The 20213-nt window shown below is 44.0% G+C and overlaps 2 protein-coding genes across 3 annotated transcripts; one reads left to right on the forward strand and one right to left on the reverse strand.

Moving 5' to 3' along the window:
* The first annotated feature begins 1760 nt into the window (after window positions 1-1760).
* EIF2B2 (eukaryotic translation initiation factor 2B subunit beta) lies at window positions 1761-7523 on the forward strand. Of its 2 annotated transcripts, NM_001006481.2 has the most exons (8): window positions 1761-1952; window positions 2606-2726; window positions 3286-3434; window positions 4135-4298; window positions 4573-4668; window positions 5264-5401; window positions 6078-6144; window positions 7069-7523. In NM_001006481.2, the coding sequence occupies exons 1-8, from the start codon at window positions 1790-1792 to the stop codon at window positions 7224-7226; spliced, it is 1056 nt and encodes a 351-aa protein (NP_001006481.2). In that variant the 5' UTR covers window positions 1761-1789; the 3' UTR covers window positions 7227-7523. The 2 variants fall into 2 exon arrangements, with proteins under 2 accessions (NP_001006481.2, XP_040556931.1); XM_040700997.2 differs by lacking the exon at window positions 7069-7523 and having other exon boundaries at window positions 5994-6144.
* A 959-nt stretch (window positions 7524-8482) lies between these two features.
* Window positions 8483-19280, reverse strand: MLH3 (mutL homolog 3). The gene is made up of 11 exons (XM_046942546.1): window positions 19226-19280; window positions 18869-18939; window positions 17768-17872; window positions 16015-16087; window positions 15314-15385; window positions 14198-14306; window positions 12002-12161; window positions 10716-10739; window positions 10447-10525; window positions 9552-9703; window positions 8483-8941 (listed from the first exon to the last, which is right to left on the reverse strand). The coding sequence occupies exons 1-11, from the start codon at window positions 19263-19265 to the stop codon at window positions 8858-8860; spliced, it is 969 nt and encodes a 322-aa protein (XP_046798502.1). The 5' UTR covers window positions 19266-19280; the 3' UTR covers window positions 8483-8857.
* Between the last annotated feature and the right edge of the window lie 933 nt (window positions 19281-20213).

Raw genomic sequence — 20213 nt, forward strand, 5'->3', positions numbered from 1 at the left:
TGTCATCCACAGGCTTATACAGTGTACTTTCAGCTCCTGAGGAGCAGCGCACCGTGCCGGGCATGAGATGAGCCATGCCCCAGCTCCTCCACAGGCACAGAAAGTGGGTGCAACTGCCTTGCTCTGCCGGCCAGCTCGTCCCCTCCTCAGCTCCTTCACCCACAGCATTGCTCACATGGCAGCTGGGAGGCCGCTGCAGCCAAGTCCTCCTAGGGCACCTGGGTATGCCAGGGCAGGGAAGGGGGTGAGACATGCAGGAGGCGTGACATGCAGGAGGCAGCTGGCTGTGGCACAAGAGAGCGGTTGCAGAGTTTAGCTCCTGCTCTGGAGTGCTGCCCAGGACCCACCAAGTTGCTCCCCACCTCCACAGCCTGCTAGACAGCAAGATGTTACCGGATATACCAGGGCACCAAGAGCTCTCCAGCTGCCTCTCCACACGCTGCCCTGTCCGGGGCCGTGCCTCCCCGCTTCCCCTCCCTCCTCCTCACTCTTCCTGGGTGCTCGGACCCACGCACCGGAGCCTGGCAGCGGCTGCTGGCCCACGACAACCAGATGTCCCTCAGCCGCTGTCCTGCCAAGCAGCCGCAGCCCGGCGTGCGCCTTTCAGTGCTCCAGAGAAAGGCAGCTTCTGGCCGGGCTCAGCTACCACGGCCGCAGGCTAACCGCTCCCAGATCCCCATTCAGAGGCTTTCATTCATGAAATACGGGGCAGCGGGCCGAAAGCAGAACTCTGCCCCCCGAGGGACGCGGGGCTGGCAGCCGTCCTCGGCCGGCTGTGGTGGCAGTGCCTGGTGGGACGTGCCGCGGGGAACGGGCGGCGTGAGCGCGGAGCTCGCGAGCCCCGCGGCCTGGCGAGGGCTGAGGAGAAACTCCAGTCCTGGGACCGGAGCGGGGAATGTAAACAGCCCGGCATCCACACGGAGGTCGTAACCCCCGGGCCGGTTTCCCTTCCTCTTGCTCCCTCCCGCCTAATCTCGGAGAGCTGCTCTGTTTATGAGCCAGATAAGTAAACAAACAAAGGAAAGCTCCAACGCGACGGATTTGTTCTGGCCCGTTCCCCGCTCCCAGGCTGCGTGCGTGGGAGCGCCGTCTCCGCGCCGGCACCCGGCGGCAGGCACGGCTCGCGGCCCGGCTGCAGTGCGGCTGCGCAGAGGGCGGCGGGGAGCGGCGTCCTCCCGCCTAAATGCGGCGGACCCCTTCAGCGCGGAGCCCGGCGCGCGACCGCCCGGCGCTCAGGGGATCTGGCCGCCCCCCGGCGCGCAGGAGCAGCGGGAGGCCCCGGAGCAGCCCGGGCGCTGGGCACGAGCGGCCGCGGTACGTCCCCGAGGCGCTGCCGGTGTCCGGCCGGGGCGCCGGCTGGCAGCCCGCTCCGCTTCCTCGGCCCGACGGAGCGGCGGGGCGGAGCGGCGCTGCAGCGTTGCGCCGCGGCCTCGGCGCGCCGGGAAGCGGACAAGACGGAGCCGCATTCCTGCCTTATCCGCGCGCTGCCAGCGGGAAGGGCCGGGCCGCCGGGAGCTGCGCCCTTCCCGCCCGGTTTGCTTTGGCTCCCTGCGCCAGGAGCACGGCCCGCTCCAAAGTCAACGCCGCGGGCGGGCTCTCCCCGCTGCCCGGGTCCGGGTCGCCGCCCGTCTCCCGGGTAACGAGGGCGCCGCCGGCCCCGACCCCGCGCCTCTCATTGGCCGCGCCGCTACGGGGCGGGAGCGGCGCCGCGGCGTCCGCCAATGGGGTGGGAGAGGAGCGGAAGCGGAAGCGTCTCCCCCGTCCGTGCGGCGGTGTCGCGGCCGCCGCCATGCCGGGTGCCGCCGAGCGCGGCTCGGAGCTGTCGGAGCAGATCGAGGCCTTCGTGTCGCGGCTGCGGGGCGGCGGGCAGAGGCCGCGCTCCGAGGACACGGCGCGGCAGACGCTGTCGCTGCTGCGAAAGATCATCGCGCACGGGCGATGGGGATGGGCCGGTGAGGGCCGGGTGCGGCCTTGCAGGGGGAGGGCGGCAGCGGGGAGCCCCGGGAGCTGTGGGGGCGGAGCCCCGAGCGTGGCTGGCGGGGTCCGGGCTCCCTCTGAATCGCCCGTGTCCTTCCGCTGCCGTCTGCCCGCGCTCCTCGCCACCCCCGAGGCCGTCAGGGCCGTGCCGTGGGCTGGGGGCGGGCTCAGGCTTCTTTCTGTTGTCGGCAGAAGCTGTTGCTGAATGCAGGTCCTAGCAAAAGCCTCTTGGGATGTGGCTCCCACTTTTCGGTAGTTAATTTCAGCGTCCTCTGAGTTTGCCGTCCTGTGCATGGGGTATACATAAAGGTCTTTATAAAAGCTCAGCGATGTCATTCAGAATGCTGATCGTCTCACCCGCAGATGAGTTTCCTCTTTCTCCATCCTCCCCACTTATGATCTTTCATAAGTCCCAAGCCTGCATTGTATGCAGGTGATTCATGTTACCCAAAAATCCTATGGAGCAAACCGTGGCGTTGCTTTTTTGCACGCGTCTGTGCTTTGCCTTGGCGTTATGTTACTGGTGTCAGCGTCTGGGTGCAGGGCTGTTGTGGGGTGGATGAGCAGGTCTGACACACGCATGGGGCAGCTGCAGGCAGTTTATAACCGAGGCTGTCCCCTCTTTCAGGGGAGCTGATGGATCTGATCCGGACGGAGGGCCGGCGGATGACAGCAGCGCAGCCATCCGAGACCACCGTGGGCAATATGGTGCGGCGTGTGCTGAAGGTCATTCGGGAGGAGTATGGCCGGTGAGGTGCCCCTTGTGCTCTGTCTGCCCCTCCGAGAACCCAGAGCAGGCTCCTGCAGTGCATTTTGCTTTTGTGAGATGGCTTTGGTTTCTATCACCCACTGTTCCAGCATCTTCTACTGAGGGATTCCATAAGTTTAATAACAGAGGGAAGGGCACCGGTACCAATGGACCTGCAGTTTTCAAAGTAGCTGGTGACATTTCCTCTAGTGGATGCATAAGCTCCCCTCCCCAGAGCAGTTTGGCCACTTCTGGCCACTTCTCTTCTTGCATCCCCAGGAGGGTCTTTTCCACTGTAGCAGTAGCTGTGAGTACTGCTCTCCACCTGTTGCACTTGGATGCATCTTTGGGAAGCGCTCGCTGGCAGAGCTTCAGGTTCTGCCAGAGATGGCTAGGGAAGCTCTTCAGTGTGACATGAGCCCTGCATGCAGTTTTCCTTCCTCTCCATTCACACCCACGTGCTGTGCTGTGCTTGTGGGGATGCTAGCTCAGGAGCTGCTTTGTGTTAGGCTCTGCGCCTGCATGCTCTCCTGAGACTGAAGGGCTCCTTTTCTCCACAGACTTCATGGGCGCAGTGAGGAAAGTGATCAGCAAGATTCCCTGCACAAACTTCTGACTTCTGGAGGACTAAGCGAGGATTTCAGCACTCCCTACCCCTCCCTCAGAGCAAACGTTATTGAAGCTATCAATGAGCTGCTAATAGAGCTAGGTACGAGTGGCTCTGAAATGGCTCATGAAAAGAGATCTTTATGGGTTGGGGCTGATGCTTACTTTTGCTCTTACCTGGAAAGATGACACTGAAGAACTGGGTGGTTTAATCTGAAGGAGTGTGTGTAACGGGAGTAGGCTGTCCTTTTTTTGGTTCAAAAAGCATCAGAAACAAGGGTGTCTGCCTATGCTGTTCGTCTTCTGGGGAGTCTTAAATTGAGCCCTGTGAAGGAGAGTATCAGCAATCTGCCAAGGTTGGACATAATCCATATAAGCGTTATTTCACCCTTGTGCCCGAAGTACTGTGATATGTTTTTCTTATCCTACAGCCTTGTAACAGAACAGACATGTGGTGTTCCTCCTGAAGCCTAGGTTGCCCCATGTCTCCTTTCCACATGGTTGTAGTGCTGCTGGACTGTAAAACTGGAACTTCCGTTATGTGGGCATGGTGCTTGTATGGTGCTGGCCCAGCCCACTTCCCTAGTGATGGAGTTTTCAGTGTGGCATTTCTCTCAGGAGCACAGGGTGTTCAAGGGCTGGCTTCTTGTTTCCTGTCCACTGGTGAAAAGAGTGGGGAAAAAAGCTGCTTCTGCTCTACCAGGATGTGTAGTGTCACTTTAGTCAAATATGTTACTGGAGTGAGCTGCACGGATCTTGCTCTTCCTGGCTTCTTTTCCACTCATAGCTTCATTCTGTTACAGAGGGCACCACCGATAACATTGCCATGCAGGCACTGGAGCACATCCATTCCAATGAGGTGATCATGACCATCGGCTACTCACGCACTGTTGAGGCCTTCCTGAAGGAAGCTGCCCGCAAACGGAAGTTCCAGGTCATCGTGGCAGAGTGTGCGCCTTTCTGTCAGGTAAGACCCAGGCCGTGTTGTCACACATGTTCTTGTATCTGGAGACAAGCTGTCAGCAGAACATCTGCAAGGGGAACGTTACGGGAATGCTTCTGCAGTTGAAAGATTAAAGACAACCTGTTGTTCTACTCTCCATCCTTCAGTCAGAGGGCTGTATTTGTGGTCCGCTGCTTGATGCTTTTGCTGTTCAGATAGGAATTGAGTGCTAATATCTCTACAGCTGCAGTGCAGGAGCTGGGTTTCGGGGGCACAATTATATTCTCCCTCTTTTCAGGGTCATGAAATGGCTGTCCGACTATCTAAAGAGAACATTGAAACTACGGTCATGAGTGATGCTGCTATTTTTGCTGTCATGTCTCGAGTCAACAAGGTAAGGAGGGCTTTGCTGCTGGTGGGAGTTCATGGCAGATTTGGTGCTTTGGCCTCCTAAATCAGCTACAGATCCTATCTGTGATTTATGTCTTTCTTCAGTGATCCTCAAAATTGTAATAATTCCTGTTTACAGACAGGGAGGAGATGGTATGCAATCCCTAATAACTGTGATGACTCTATCAGCATAGTGATAGGATTTTCTGCCTCAGTGGCTAACGATCAGAAAAGTTGCAAGAATCCAAGCCAGGAGAGCAATCAAATCACCTGCACAAGCTTACTTTGTAGGCTTGTAGCAGAGCAGGGAACACAACCCAGCTTCTGCATGGTAGTCTCTGCAGTAGAAGATATGTTTGTCCTTTAAGTTCTCTGTACTGGCATCACTGTGCTGGAGTTGTGCTCTTGCTGGGAGAAGAACATACTGGTGCAGAGCCAGTGCCACATGAAACAGATCAGGCATCCAGATGCCCTGCAACTCCAGCTGCTTGCTGGCTGCTCTGACATACTCCATCTTATCCAGAAGGGTGTGAGCCAGGAAGCTCAGCTTCTTCAGTTTGCTGTGGTACATGCTCTTTAATGCTAATTTGTCTTTTAAGGTTATCATTGGTACAAAGACAATCCTGGCCAATGGTGCGCTGATCGCTGTGAGTGGTACTCACACTCTGGCACTAGCAGCTAAACACCACTCCACGCCGCTCATTGTATGTGCTCCCATGTTCAAGCTCTCACCGCAGGTAAGCACAGCACCTCTTCAGTTCTGCACCTTCTTTAAAGAGACATAAGGGGGTGATACTTTGCTTGTGAAAGCTTAGGGTGGACAGCACCACATGGCCCAAGGTAGGATTGGTAGATGAGTCATCTCCCCCATGTAGTGCTGTTATTTCAGATAGGAGATCTTCACCCAAATCTGACACAGGTCAAGGTCTCAAAGCTCTCCCTGCAATGCTAAGTTCTTTGCAAAATCTGCTGAGTAATAGGTGCACAGAGTATAAGGTTGCTACTAGAGAGTGACATCACCATTCTTTTTCTTCTGTATATATTTTTAGTAGTGAAAGATCCTTTGTACCTACAGAAGTGGTAGATGGAGGTGCTCTCTACTATTTCCTATGCTCAGTATTTTCAGTGTTGTCAGATTAAATTGCAGACTGAGAATCTCTGCTCTGGTTCCTTAGGCTTTGCAAAAGGGTAGACAGGCCACAGGAGGTTCTAGAAGCTCTGAGGAAAAACCTTTCACTGTAGATGCTACTGAAGTACTGGGCATGGGTATTATGCGATTGTTGTAAAGAGCTTTATTGTTCCCTGGCAAGTCTTCTTCTACTGCTTTAGTTCCTTCTAGCACCCAGGATGTTTTCACTAGGATAATGAAATGCTCTTCATTTCCTCGACCTTCTTGTACTCTGTCTCATTCAGTTCCCTAATGAAGAAGATTCATTCCACAAGTTTGTGTCACCACAAGAAGTGCTGCCATTCACAGAAGGTACTGGTCAAGCTAGTCCAGGCAATGGTTGTTTTATAGTCATTTGTTGCTTTTTTGTTTTGTTTTTTAATATTCGATACAAAATGTAAATGTAAGACTGTCCGAGACCCCAAATTCTTTCCTATTATCTTAAGAAAAAAAGAAGTGCTGGAACCATCCTGTTTTATATGTAGGTTTTTTACTATAGAGAATACAGAAAAGTTTTTTTTGGAACACTATCCATCTTTTTAGTTTTGCTTCTGATCTACGCTGTTCAGCACTTTATTGTAGGATAGTGATAATGGTGCCAGACAGGTGGCAATTTCCTGTGGGACACAACAGAGGCCCAACAATGAGGGCAGCTTGCTTTTCTTCCCACAACTCACATAACTTCTTGAAACTTTGTTACTGAGTTTCAACAATCACATCAGGTATCTCTGCAGTGAGTTTTCCACAACACTGTCCTCTTTAGAAAGGTGGCTGCTCACAGTTTCCCCCTTTCAGGTAGGAATGTTACTTTGAACGACACATTTTTGTGTGATAGACTTCTGAAACTAATATATTAAGTTTGGCTCAGGTTTTTGTTTCGGCCTTCTGAGCTTTTGTTTAGGGGGTAACTTTGGCAGCATTGGGATTCTTATATTCTAATTCCAAATTAGCAGGCTTGCTACGAATTAGTAAACCTGCATTAGAGAGGATTTGGGGCTACTATCAGTAAAAACTACCAAAAGAGCAGAGAATGTTGCTCCAGTCCAAGATTGTTGTATACTTATAATTCAGAGGCATTGGTGAGGAAGTTCAAAAGGATTCAGGATATCCCAGTGAGGACTTCAGGATGTCACGAGCCCAGCCAGTTTCTCCAGGAAATTAGGAAGAAGTGCAGAAGGCTAAATATACTTTCTTTGGTTTGCTTATGTCTTAATACTGCTGCTCTTCACTTTTCAGGGGAGATCCTGGCAAAGATCAATGTTCACTGCCCTGTGTTTGACTATGTCCCTCCAGAGCTCATTACTCTCTTCATTTCTAACATTGGGGGTAATGCACCTTCTTACATCTACCGCCTCATGAGTGAGCTCTACCATCCAGATGACTATGAACTCTAACACCGAGAAGCATATTACTGTCCAGACTTGTCCTGTCTTTCTCTTTAGAAAGATACAGCAGCTAATTAAAGTGGATGTTGCAAAGGTGGGTTGCTGCTGGGAACTGGTAGGGAATACGCTCGGCGCAATCTTCCTACCAAAAAGCAGCAGAACACAGTTCTTGTACTTGTCCCAAACCCTCTGCTTTGTTACGAGCCATGTGAAGCTGCTAACCAATTTTGAAAAAGCAAAACATCATCTTCTGGGGCAGCTACGCTGTTACTTCAAAGTGTGCTGCAATAAAGGCTGTTTACAGTGCTCTCAGTGTTAATCATTTTCCATGCAGAATTAGTTTCCTTAAATAATCAGGGTTTTATGAGTGCAGTGAGCTGCCTGTACTTGTGCTGCAGTTGTAAGGTTAAGGTGTGCTTTCACCTGAAATGTAATTGCCAATGACCACATGCTTCAAAACTGAACTTGTGGTAGAACTTTTGGACAAATTTTGTTAAGCTACTGAAATACAAACCAGCTTTTTGGAAAACACTGGAACAGAAATTCCATTCTTGATGAAAGGTAGACTTCAGAAGTCCTGTCAGCAAGTTTGTTCACCTCTGGAGCAGTAGGCAGAAGTCAAGTTCTTGCTTCTCTTATTATAGGCTGAGGGTCTTCCCTCTCCTTTACTACCGGGTGACTAATTTTTCTTCTTGGGTGAACATCTGAAACTTTATGCTTTTTGTGAGGGGCAGCATAGAATGTCTTAGAAATCTCAGGCTCTCACAGGGTGATCAGATCATTTCTTAGTCCCTTTTATCCATGTATGCTAATGTACTACACCACAGTTGAGGCACCAAAAGAAAGAAGCTTCTACTCCTTGTTTTGTTTTTGAAACGGCAGATGTCATTATCTGATTTGTTTTTAAGTTGCTTAAAAAAAAAGATACCAATGATTAAAGAAAAATATATATTTTACTGTTTTAAAATAATCATCTCTTCTCTAGCTTAGAACGTGATACAAAATAGAACCTGTGGAAAAAAAAACCATCTGCCTATTGTAAGAATTGCAATGAGCTGTTTAGTTGTTTCTGTACACTGAGAAAGTGGGGCTGTGCTAGGATTTAGAAATCACTCACTCAAGAATGCAAACTGCAGGGAGGTGGGAGAAAACAGCTGGGTGTGTCATTGATTGCCTAGTTAAAAAGGCCTACCCAGGCCTATGTCAAACCTGTTTTTACTAAGAAGCTGGTCAGTCCTCATTCCAACCACTGTCAGAAACCTAAGGAAAGTTTAATTAATTTTATTAATAAATACCTTCTCCATTTCAAACACTCTAAAATACATTAATTAAAAGCCTTTGTATTACACGGAATTCTGCCATGCTTGCAGTAACTGTGACTGGATGCAACTTCTTGACATCGATAGTCAAGCACTGACATATGACTCAAGTCTACAACACAGTTCCTCAGTGCTGAAGACGCTTCTCCAAGCTCCAGGAGTGGGTTTCTACCATGTTCTTCTGGCTGGTCTCTTCTTCTTAGGTCAGTGCTCAGGGCAAAACTTTGGTTACTGGGCTGGCTTGAGAACATTGCTCCACACAAGATGTTGTTTAACAACAAGAGAACCTGGATCGTCCCAACACTTATGGAGTCTGCAGTCTTACCTTTTTTGGTTAGGGTCTTTGTTTCCAAACAGTTGCCATGCTCGCACCATTTTCCGCAGTCTAGCCAAGTTAGGTTTAGGCTGGAGGGAGAAAAATGAAGAAGCACTAAGTCATAAGTAAACCGACTTAGTGCCTCCATATTCTTTTCTCTAATAGAAGCATTCCCAATTTTTTCATGTCTAATTCAAAGTCCCACATGATTTCCACAGAAGCTAATTTAATAACTTGCTTATTATATCATTTGCAAAAGGGAAGGAGTATTTTCATGTTGCTATGCCTTTGCTTTCTTTCCCCCCATTTTATGGCATCTTCAACTTTGGGGAAGTAGGTGTTGGTGTTTAATCTTTAGCATCTTTGCTCCCGGCAGACTATCCACATTTACATGTTTTCAAAGTTTTACACTCATAAACTGTAACTGCTTTAAATACACGCTCCACTTTAAACACTAGTTGGCTCCATTCAAGTCAGTGCAACATTCAAATGGAACAGGGTAAGATCTTTGCCAAAGTTTTTGCAGAACAGAGTCTTAATTCTCTCAAGTTTTATTTTACTAATAATAGCTACGTAAAAGTTCAAGATGCAAAAAGTAAAAAGTAAGATGCAGCAGTGGTGGTTCTATTTCTAATATGCATACATGATATGCCTCTGATAATCCGGAGTATGCTGCTCTTTCAGTACCCCACACAGTACCTGCATTTCCTCCTGGAGATGGTCAATATCTGCAAGGGGCATCATGGAAGGTCTTCCATGAGCACACTGGAAGGGCAGCTGGCAAGATGACAAAGCTTCCATGAGCCGACAGCTCTCCTCTGAAGTCAAACTGTCGTTAAACTTAATAGCTCCTGGAACGGCATAACATTCATGCACATACTGCCAGAGAGAATTCAAACCACCCAACAGACCTTCCTCCACAACTGCTACTTACGAAGAAAATAAGGCAGCTCCCAGAGAAGACAGACTAACAGCAAAAGCTGGCTTAAAGCTTAAGTCAGTTAACCACGCTGTTGCATAATGATCAGCTATCTGAAGCCTAAACTGTTTCATCTAATCCAACTCTGATGGATTGCAGGATTATTAGATTCTGGCTTTTCAGATAGTGTTGTAAGAATAGACTTTTTTTAGGGCTGAAGATGCAATCAGCTCACATGTCAGAAGATAGTAAAACCAGAAGATAGCCTTTATCAATTCTGTAGAACTGATGAGTTCTATACACTTGCCACTGACAGGCATGAGTTCCAGAAGCAAACGCCAGCCCTGCCACTAAGTCCTTTCTCACAAGTGGGCACTTAATGACATCCAGAGGAAATTAGGCACAACATTAAAAGAAGTGTCTGTTATCTTTAGCTTCCACAGATTCACAAGGCTATCTGCAATCTCTGTCCTGCCTTTCAGCCATGAGACTTCTTTAGAATGCAGTGACACACCACAAAAATTGGCTGTTATCTCCTCATCCCTATGAAACAGTCTGTAACCCTGCAATTCCTGCAAACACATTCTGAAACCACTACCCCAGGAATTATGTCATATGAAAACAGCAAGGCTAAAAAATAAATGGAAGAATGAAAGAAAAGTACAGTTTCCCTACCGTGACAGGCTTGGGAAGCTAACACCTTCAGAAATGTCAGAGGCAGTGTCCCTTGTGCTCCTCTCATGGTCTGCACTAGCTAAAATTAGTAAGAGAACATCATCTTACATTCCATTTAATATGAAGAATAAGGAGAACTGTAACAAGAATGAGCTCCAAATAACCTAAATCTATGTCTCTTGTTTGGTGCTTAACACACTTATTCCCTCCAGTTCTTTCAATAAGCTTTGCATTATTCCAGTCAACTTCAGAAGCAGATAGCTACTCACCTCAACTTGTTCTTGAATAAGCTCCTGAAAAGAAAAAGGTAAGACAGTAAGTTGGTATTTCTCGCTTTCACTGCCCATATCCCTCTTCACCACATCTGTGTATAATTTAATATGTAAGTTCCAGATACACCCCAGGAGAAATGATGCAGTTGCTTGTACACTGACCACAGTGTTAAAGATCCAGGTGCAAGTCCTAATCTCCCCAAGTCTTTTCAGACTTGAATCTAATCACTTGGTTTCTCTGCATCAGTTTCCTTAAAAACATACTGTATTACATATATGTTCTCTGTATACAAAATATATAAAAATACAGCAGCAAGAGGGTGTAATGGGACTCTAATACTTCAGAGTGCAAAGAATACACGTTCCCATAGTTGCCCTTTCTTCTTTGAATAATAGTCCAATGTGGATTTCGTTTCTGATGCCTAAGATACAAGGAATTCTTAATCACAAAGAGGTGCTACCAGTCCTTGTTTAAAACAAAAAGAATCACAAAATCGCTCTGCCAAAATGCTCATGAGATCTTGAGGCTTCAACTATGAAAGACTGCTAGTGAGAGACAGACCTGATCTCCAGCCAGGTACCATTCAGACGCATGAGTATTTTTTAAAAGCCTTCTCCACTACTACCAGCACTCTTGGCGCACTGGAGAGTACACTTTGACTTTTCTCTGCTTCTAGCAGAATTGGAAAAGAAAAAGCAATTGGATCATCTTTTCATACAGAAAAATATAAGTGGCAAGGCTAGACTGATTCACAATGGCTCAGCCTACTGGCTGAACACAGTACTCCATAAAAAAACTTTAAGGAGAGTCCTTGATGCACTTATGATTGCAGAGAATTGTTTACAGTGGAAACTGCAAGCAATCCATTCAGCGATTTCTTCTTCAAACAGCTTTTTTTCTTCTTCAACAACAGCTTTTAGAAAGCTGAACTGCCTGTGCAGAGATTTCATTAAAACAACTTTAAATCTTAACAAGTAATATTTCTGTATCAGCAATATGAATTACTTTACTGTTCATTCAAGCACTCAGGAAGGATGAGCAGAAAACTGATTAAACATCTGAACTACCTACTACATTTCTTTGCTTTTCCACTATTTCAAGTCATTTCTGTTATAGCTCAGGGATTTCAACTAGGATTGTTTAGCTACAAAAAGAGACGGCACCTGCACTGGCCAAGAGACTTCTTTGTCTCTCTTATGAGAAAGATATGCTATACCTTGGGTCATTAACACAGAAAAAAAGCCAGTATCACAAATTGCTTTGATCCATATCCACAGCTGACCTCCACAATGCTTTTAGTGACAGGTTGTCTCTTCCGTCGTAGTTCATTGGCCTCTCTTTCTATAAAACACAGTGGCACTTTCTTCACTAGAATCATGGAGCTGTTGGTCTCAGGAAATGATAACTCAAGGCCCAGATCCTTCAAGTTTTTGTAGCAGCACCTGAAGAAAAAAACAAAACGAAACAAAACAGTGACAACTAAAGCAGAAATAAGACAGAAGCAGCTACTTCTTCACAGCTTAAGTGGATATTTGTGTAGTCTCTGTGTTTATTCCTAAAAGTTTCTGATCTTGAAAACTAGACTTGAGATTCCAGTTAATTTTGCCCTTTTACTCTGCATTCTACTACGTTTTTCAGTCCAGTCAACTATGCATATTATATGTTCCTCAGCCACAAGATCTAGATACAATATTTCTGTACTATACAGAGAGCTTTACATTTAAATGTATACATTTTTTATTTTCTAAAGATGCACAAGATGTCTGATTCAAGGAAAAATTACCAACTTATCACACAAACAGCAACGCTACACATCCTCCAAACATTAAAGTTATGCACTACAAAGACTGCTTTAAGTCTAGCCTAAAAAGCAGTGATTGCAATTGACACATAACAGCAAATGCTTATGACAGAAAATCATTTTAAGAGATTTATGCTGGTTTAAAGAATTCATGTCCTGTTAAGTAAGGCAAAGAGAGCCAAGGAAAGAACAATCTTTAATTAATCTGACACATGTCACCCTATGGATGGAAAAAGAGTTCACAGTCAGATGAGAACTTGTCATCAAGAAGAGAAGAAACTGTCAGCAATCATTATCAAATAGTTTGATGTATGTGTACACTTTGGTGATTTCTAAATTAAACAGCAAAATATCAAAAATCCCCTCTGTATTTCACTGTCATGACAGTTCAATAAGCAAGCAGAGCAAGCAGTTCGTGCTATCGGCAGTAGCCAAAACCAACAGAAAAAAAAACTTAGCTAAGAAGTGTGGATGAAACAGACAGAAGAGAGGAGAACAACTGCAAAGCTGCTGCAGAAATCAGTGGGATACTGTCATTTGTATATTGTATTCGGTTTTGGCCATCAGAAGTAGATATAAAGATATTCAAAGATTAGTGTAAAAATAATTCAGAGTTGACCTAGAGGCACTAAAAATATTGTGATGTTGGCAAGAATATCATGAAAGGATAGAAACAAAGACATCCAAATATTGTTGAATTATGAGCAGCCACGGTTATATTCTCATATTTTTCATACAGCAGGTGGTACATAATGGTGCTTTACACTTTCCTCTACAATTTCTGGTATTTGCCATTGTTACACAGAAGAGTTACCAAACATATACCAGTGATACTGTTATGATTGGAATGCACCCAAAAAGGACATTCCACCAAACAAGTGTATCCCTAAAATAGGCAACAATTTTAATAAAGAGTGATTTAAAAGCTGTTGAGTTTGCAACAGGCATCACAAAAAAGGGGATTTTGAGAATAACAATGAAGGAGACCTGTGGAAGTTAGCAGAGAACTTAACTGAACATGAAGAACAACATGGGAAAAAGAAACAAACACAAATCCGTGCAGCAAGGGGCAGTCAGGGATATTTTGAGGAAATAAAAACGATTAATTAGTGTTCAGTGTGTGTATAACAGACAAACAATAAATTTGTATCTATCTCTAAACTCTTGCAATACAAAAGCTAAATTTCCTAACAGTAACTAGTACACCATTCTGAAACATTCGGGAAACAGTGCTCATTAGTTAGTCTTGGCAGACATCTAGAATTAAGGAATGCGTTTTTGAAGGATTCACAATACAAGCTTTCCATAGCCCAGCCCTCTCCTCTCCAACAGAGTCTATTAAATCAGTTCCTTTATCTATACTATGGGCACTGCACTCCACTGCGCACTTCCAAGTCCTGGTCTCCAGACAGCAAGATCTGCTGGAGACTTCTGGGACACTCCTCTGGCTCATGCACCACAGTTTGGTTTGCCAGGGAAACCACAGAATATTGCAGTGGCACAGGGATGGGGTTTTGTCTTGAGATGTAATGATGTGCCCAAGAAACACACCTATTTTCCACAGTACAGATACAGCCAACTACGTTCTGCTCAGGAATCAATCAACAGATGTGGTAACCCAGCAATATTATTGAAGAAATCTTCCCCCAAAGTTTAGTGCTACTGGCCATTACTAACCAGAGAATTCTTCTTTGCTCTTCTGTAACTTCAATCTCTAAAGGGGGAGAGACAGAGGAAGACAGTAATTTCTTCTTGCCGCACGCTGTAGCCTCCTTATCGTAGGAATCTGTGAATGAAACATTTAGAAATATGCCTCTTTGAATACTTATGCAGGCATTGCCCTCAATGACCCTATGGTTTGGCACGTAATCCTCTGTTTGGATTAAAAATGACCACAAAATGCCTTCTCCTGAAACTTGTGGAGGACTGGGAATGTCACAAACAAGACAGCTAGTCCCAAGGGAGAAGTTGGTTAATGCCACTTTGTTTTTTTCCCACCGGTTCCAAAAAAGAGTCACCCTAAATAGCAAGAAAAACCTACTGGTATATTTAGACCAACTCACACACAGCGATTTTTCCACAGAAAAAATCTCTCATAAATGGCATTACAATACTATTCATTAAGCATCTCTCCCTTCAGTCTTCAACTTCTTTCAGTACCTCACCAAAAGGAGCAGATTTCCTGGAAACCTCTCTGCAGGAACTGCACAGTATTTCTCAATGAAAGGGAAAGTCACTGATTTTTAAGTACTTGATGGATAGTCGTACTTTTTAACACTGAAACCAATGGCTAATGGGCTTACAGAAAAGACCATTATCCCTTTGCAAACAGTTTCAGAATGTAAAAATTTCAGGCTTCAAGTGTGGTATTCAGCTAAAAAGGAACCAAACAAACTATGCTCTTTAGTCTGCACCCCGTGTCTTATTCTTCACAGCATAATCACATACTCTCATTGATGCTTTTCTATTTCCTGTTCATTGTTTTTCCTATCTGTCTTCCTATACTCTTTCATTACATCAGGCCTATTTTAATTTGATAGGTCTGTGTGGGTAGGGTGCATATTTTCTATTTCTGGAAAGGCTGTAACAATTTTCAGCTGCCAATATTATGACTCCTACAAATACTGAATGGCTACTAAAGATCAAGGTCAAGATGACACATCAATATCCTATTGGTTCCATACAGCCCAGATTTATCCTTATGACAACTTAGTTAGTGAGCTTCCCCTTTAAGACAGCTCTTGTTTGCACATTCCTATGCACTATCTTTCCTGAAACCATCTGCATTCTCACCTGCAATAAGCTGCTCCAGGCGGATCCGTTCATGAGCTGCATGTTGGTCCACCAAAACCAAGAGGTTTCCACCTAAAAAATGTACCACAAGAGATTAAACGTAGGTAACTTTGTACCCAACAACCATACAGGTTGGAAAGAAGAATGACCGCTCCCTAGAGGCCACATTTACAAGATAAATACCAGTAGGTTTTACAAAGTGGGGGGAAGACGGTTGGCAGAACAAAGTCACTACAGAACTGAAATGAAATGATCCAAATGAGTAATTTAAATTAAGGGCAATTAGAAAAATCTTGTGTATAGGAGTCTTCATTTAACTTCAGAATGAAAGCTGAGGTCATCAAGAACAGTTCTGTTTAATACTGTCTTTAAAACGTTACAAAAATTACTGATTTTGAAAGCCTTTTCTTCACAGCTTCAGTAAGCTGCAGCAATGAACATATCCAGACACAGCAAACACAGTCTGAAAGATGTTAGTAATTTGAGTATAATCTATTTTTATAATACTAATCTGAAGGCAATAGGAACACTCAACAATGTCCAAAATAAAGAGAAAGAAGATCCAGGAAATTTCATGAAGTCTAACATTTTCCTTTACTCACAGTATCATCCCAAAGCAAGAAACAATACAAGTAGGTCTGTGTTCTCTCTGCAATTTAAGTGCACTTGAGAGCTACCTTAATACCTATAGCAGCTCTTACCTTCCTTTTTATCCATTTCATTCCTAGTGTTGATTACACAAGCAATAAATTTATTGTCCACTTGCTGAAGAACCTGAAAGATAGTCAGAACAATCACTACCCAGTGGTGGAAGGAAGAGGTACTACAAGGGGGACTAGATATACATCTTTTCTAATCTCAAAGGCTGAAAGAATTTGACCTAGAAAAACCAACACTATGAAATTATATAAGTATTCTTTATAATGCAATAAGGGGCTAAATATGGAAAAGACAGCAATTACTTAGGCTAGAAGACAACACTAAAAGAAGGTCAAATGACCATAATTGGCCATGAAACAGTTTAGTCTGGAATAAATAAGAAAGTTGCAAAATATCCAATAAAATAATTCTGAATCTGTCTTTTGAAAGAGAGTTACAAGCACAAGAACTGCTAAGGTGGAAATTTACAGAATGGATAATATGGTGGTGCAGAAGCTTCCTGGAGCTGGGAATCAAAGCTGTTCACAGCTGGCAGAATATAAACAACCTTTTATAATTTGAGCTGTGCTTAAGGGTTTGTGCTAATCATTTATAGTAGTAATCAGGAAGCAATTTCTTCACTCTTTTTCTTATGCCTAACTTGCTTTTGAGAGTTGATTCCAACTTCCTCCCAAGCAGCGTATGTCAACCAGATGGACAGATGGAATAGTGAGCAGCAATGCATCATGCTTTCAGTATCTATTTTTTATATTTCAATTAACAGATGCAAAATAAGGAAGGAGTCTCCCTGAGTCACAGGAGCTCACTGTGAACACTGTCTTACAACACATGTATTGTCCACCTCCTAGGTAAAAACAAAGAGATAATCCTATTTCTTTGAAGGGATACTAGACATTAATGACTTTTTTCTATTCTTTTCCTTCTGTTTTACAGCTTTCTTCTCCTGTCTTTTTGAAACATAATTTGTTTCCTGTAATAACTTTATTTCTCTTGTTATTCCTGCACATGCAATGTAAAGAAGGGAGAATCATTTCCATCCTTCTCCACCCTGACCTTAATATTACCATGTCCCACCCAGTCAGAACCTGCAATCTCAAAGTCAACAACCTGATCGCATGAGAATAATGCCAGTTTGCAACCTGTTAGGCATTAATATGTAAGAGAGAATTCACTTTAAGACTTCTCTAAATGCAAAGAATGTAAGCTGAAGCCATACACTCACAAGTTTTTAAGTTAACTATCAAAATAGACAATGAAGGAGCATTAAAATAGTTAGACTTCATGTTACAATGTTATTTTTAAGAATCACTTTTCAGAGCAGATATAAATCTAAAAAGGAAATTTCAAGTCTTTCCAGGAAATCTAGGATTTGCTTTTAAAACCACTCTGCTTAAGAATTAAATTTCTCAAGTCAATAAATATAGAACCATAGGACATAGATTTCAGGAGAATATGAACTGGCAAATATTTACAAGAAATATAAAAAGCCACCTGTTGAAATATCATTTAGTTAACAGAGTTTCAAAGCAGCAGCAACAAGGCTAACTCTTGATTTGACCATGCAGCCAGGGAATTTTAGTCATTTTGCAGATGGATAATTATCCAGATATTAAGATCCGGCTTGACATATGTGTCTGATGATATCATACACCAAGATTTCAGGTTGTGTTTGTGAAAACTAAGGATATGATCTATTTCCCTGGATACCTCTCTCCTACAAGGCAGAGACATCAGAAAATCCCAACAGCTGAGTAGGAATTACAGCATGAAAACTAGCAATAGATCATACTGTACCTGCATTGAATGAATCATGTCTTTGGTAAAACGATAAGGATACAAAACATTATGAATTTTCACAGCAAGATTCTCAGCCTGACCACTGGTCACATCAACAGCTATCTGTAAAAAAAGTGAATTACATGAATAGTTTATAGGCTCACGCCACCTATGATGAATATGGGGGGGAAAAAAAGCCACATTTGGGAAAAAACATTCTGGAAATAGCTCTTCATATTTTGACAAACCAAGCTTTCCACTCAATCATAGCACTAGTTAAAGATATAATCTGGCAATCCCTCTGTTTCCATCCCCACTTATTTTCCCATCTGGGTATCACCTGCTAACTTCAGTGCATTCAGCTAATTGCAAATACCTATGGGAAAACCCACTGTTGACTACCAGCCTAGGTAAGCTCCCAGCAACTGAGTTAGAAAAAATGTATCACCCTGAAATGACTCAGAATCTGTCAGTGTAACAAATGAACAGAACTGTTCCTTTTCAAAAATTCACCAGCAGGTGGTTTGTGACTCCATCTCCATTGTGTGCAGGTGGAAATGGTTACATACGTAAGTTTACACACTTACAACATGATGATTAAAGATAATGCTGCCTCATGACAACAAAGGAAGTCTTTCTAAAAGTTCCAACATTGTTTCCCTCTCACATGCTACAGTCCTGCTAGGCTACCAAAACAACTACAGTAAAATAAACATTTAAGACCCAATGCAGCTCAGAGGAGAAAGATGAGTTGTTTTACTCATCTGAAAGAGTATTACCACAATGTATACATACAGACAATGTATTACCATTTTGCCATCTGATAACTTTTTTTTATTTTAAGATGAACATTTCTGTAAGGAAGAAGATAGCTTACAAGAATGTTGTACTTTTGAAATGATGGAAGGTAAAACATTAGCCCAATACCTGCTTCTCCAACTTTGAATGCATGCACAAAAATGACTTACCTGTAAGCCACCTGTAAAACATAATTGCAAGGTCTGTAGTCTAAAATATCACTGAATAAATTACACAGAACAGTTACAATACTTGCAGCTTTGGTCCCCATATCAGATAAAATAACTCCCGTGTTAGCATGAGATGCAAGATAATGCTTACCTCTGGGCAGCGAACAAAAACAGGATTATCCCATTCTGAAAGCATCGACTGCAGAGACTCACCTTCACCACCTGGGAAAGAACATACAGATAATACAGGGACTACCATAAGCTGTCAGCAGAAGGTACATTGGGTACCTCTACCTCACACAAGTATGATTACTTTTTTTTCCTTTAGTAAAATGGGAGAGTGTACAGATAAATAATGGAGCACGAGAGTGGGCTTCTCTATTGTTTGCTTTATCTAGAAGAGACCCTGTGCAGCTTCCTGAGAGTGCTGCAGCACAATTCGACAGGCCTTGGAAATGAGGAGGGAAAAGAAAACAAACACAAATGAAGGACCTATTTAGCTACCCACCGTTTCTGGACAAAGCCACATACCAAAAAGGTGATTTCATCGGTTCTACCACAAAAAGAATGTGTGGATTGAAGCTATTTTTCACATTCCAAGGTTGGAATGAGTACAAAGAAGGGCCTAGGTAATTATTCTTTAAGCTACTGGCAACATTCAACAAAGAGCTGGGTATTTAATCTGTAAATAAGTACCCCCTAACCTGCCTTCAACCCTTAAAGAAGTTTTTTTCCAGTTCTAGATCTGAGATGACTCACACGGTCCCATTGTTAGCAGACCTTGAGTAATTCTGGGTTCCTGTTGGGACATCTGGGAGAATTCTTTGACTTGTTTTTACAGCAGTACACTGTGTCCTGGAAAGCTGGCCCTACCTCTCTGATCCTGGCTTGCTAGAGTCTTCTCTTTTCGAGGTCTAGGAAGGAAGGGTAGCACAGTCTCACTTCTAAAGGGATGGCACCTGCACTGAAACCCTAAAAACAACATGAATTTTCTTCTGCAGATTCGTCAGTGTGCAAAATTACAAAAGGCTATAAGATTATATTCTCATCAATGAATGCATGCTTAGCCCTGGGCAAATTAGACTCTTACGCTGATTTGCAATCTAGCATTAAGAAATAGCAGCACATATGTAAAAACTGAGAATTATCAGATACGCTTGCAGCTGGAAACGTGGCTTCTGCAAGACTGCCATTCTTAAAAACTGGCTATGGCTTTAATCACATAAAAATTACTTCAAGAATTATGCAATCAGAAATGTTATCTTAAGAGGAAAGAGAGGGCATACAGACAATCAAAACACTCTTGACCTCCCTCTTTTCAGGTGTGGCAGAGCTGTCAATCCATTACCACCATCAATAGTTATCAGCAGTTACCAGCACCTTGTAAGACTGAAAACTACAAGCCAGTAAGACCACGTGAGATATCAAAGTTAGCCTAACAACATGTTCCTACCAGCCCAGAAATGATTTAATGATATTACAAACCTGCACTGTTA

Source organism: Gallus gallus, chromosome 5 (assembly GCF_016699485.2).
Source record: "Gallus gallus isolate bGalGal1 chromosome 5, bGalGal1.mat.broiler.GRCg7b, whole genome shotgun sequence".
Taxonomy (NCBI): domain Eukaryota; kingdom Metazoa; phylum Chordata; class Aves; order Galliformes; family Phasianidae; genus Gallus; species Gallus gallus.

Coding starts and splice junctions, on each gene's coding strand:
- EIF2B2 (NM_001006481.2), top strand. CDS start 1,790: ATGCCGGGTGCCGCCGAGCGCGGCTCGGAGCTGTCGGAGCAGATCGAG. Junction 1,953..2,605: donor CGGGCGATGGGGATGGGCCG/GTGAGGGCCGGG, acceptor CCCCTCTTTCAG/GGGAGCTGATGGATCTGATC. Junction 4,669..5,263: donor TCATGTCTCGAGTCAACAAG/GTAAGGAGGGCT, acceptor TTGTCTTTTAAG/GTTATCATTGGTACAAAGAC.
- MLH3 (XM_046942546.1), bottom strand. CDS start 19,265: ATGAAATCACCTTTTTGGTATGTGGCTTTGTCCAGAAACG. Junction 17,873..18,868: donor TTTTTGTTCGCTGCCCAGAG/GTAAGCATTATC, acceptor CTTTTTTTACAG/ATAGCTGTTGATGTGACCAG. Junction 12,162..14,197: donor GAGCAAAGAAGAATTCTCTG/GTTAGTAATGGC, acceptor TTTTTTCTTCAG/GTGCTGCTACAAAAACTTGA.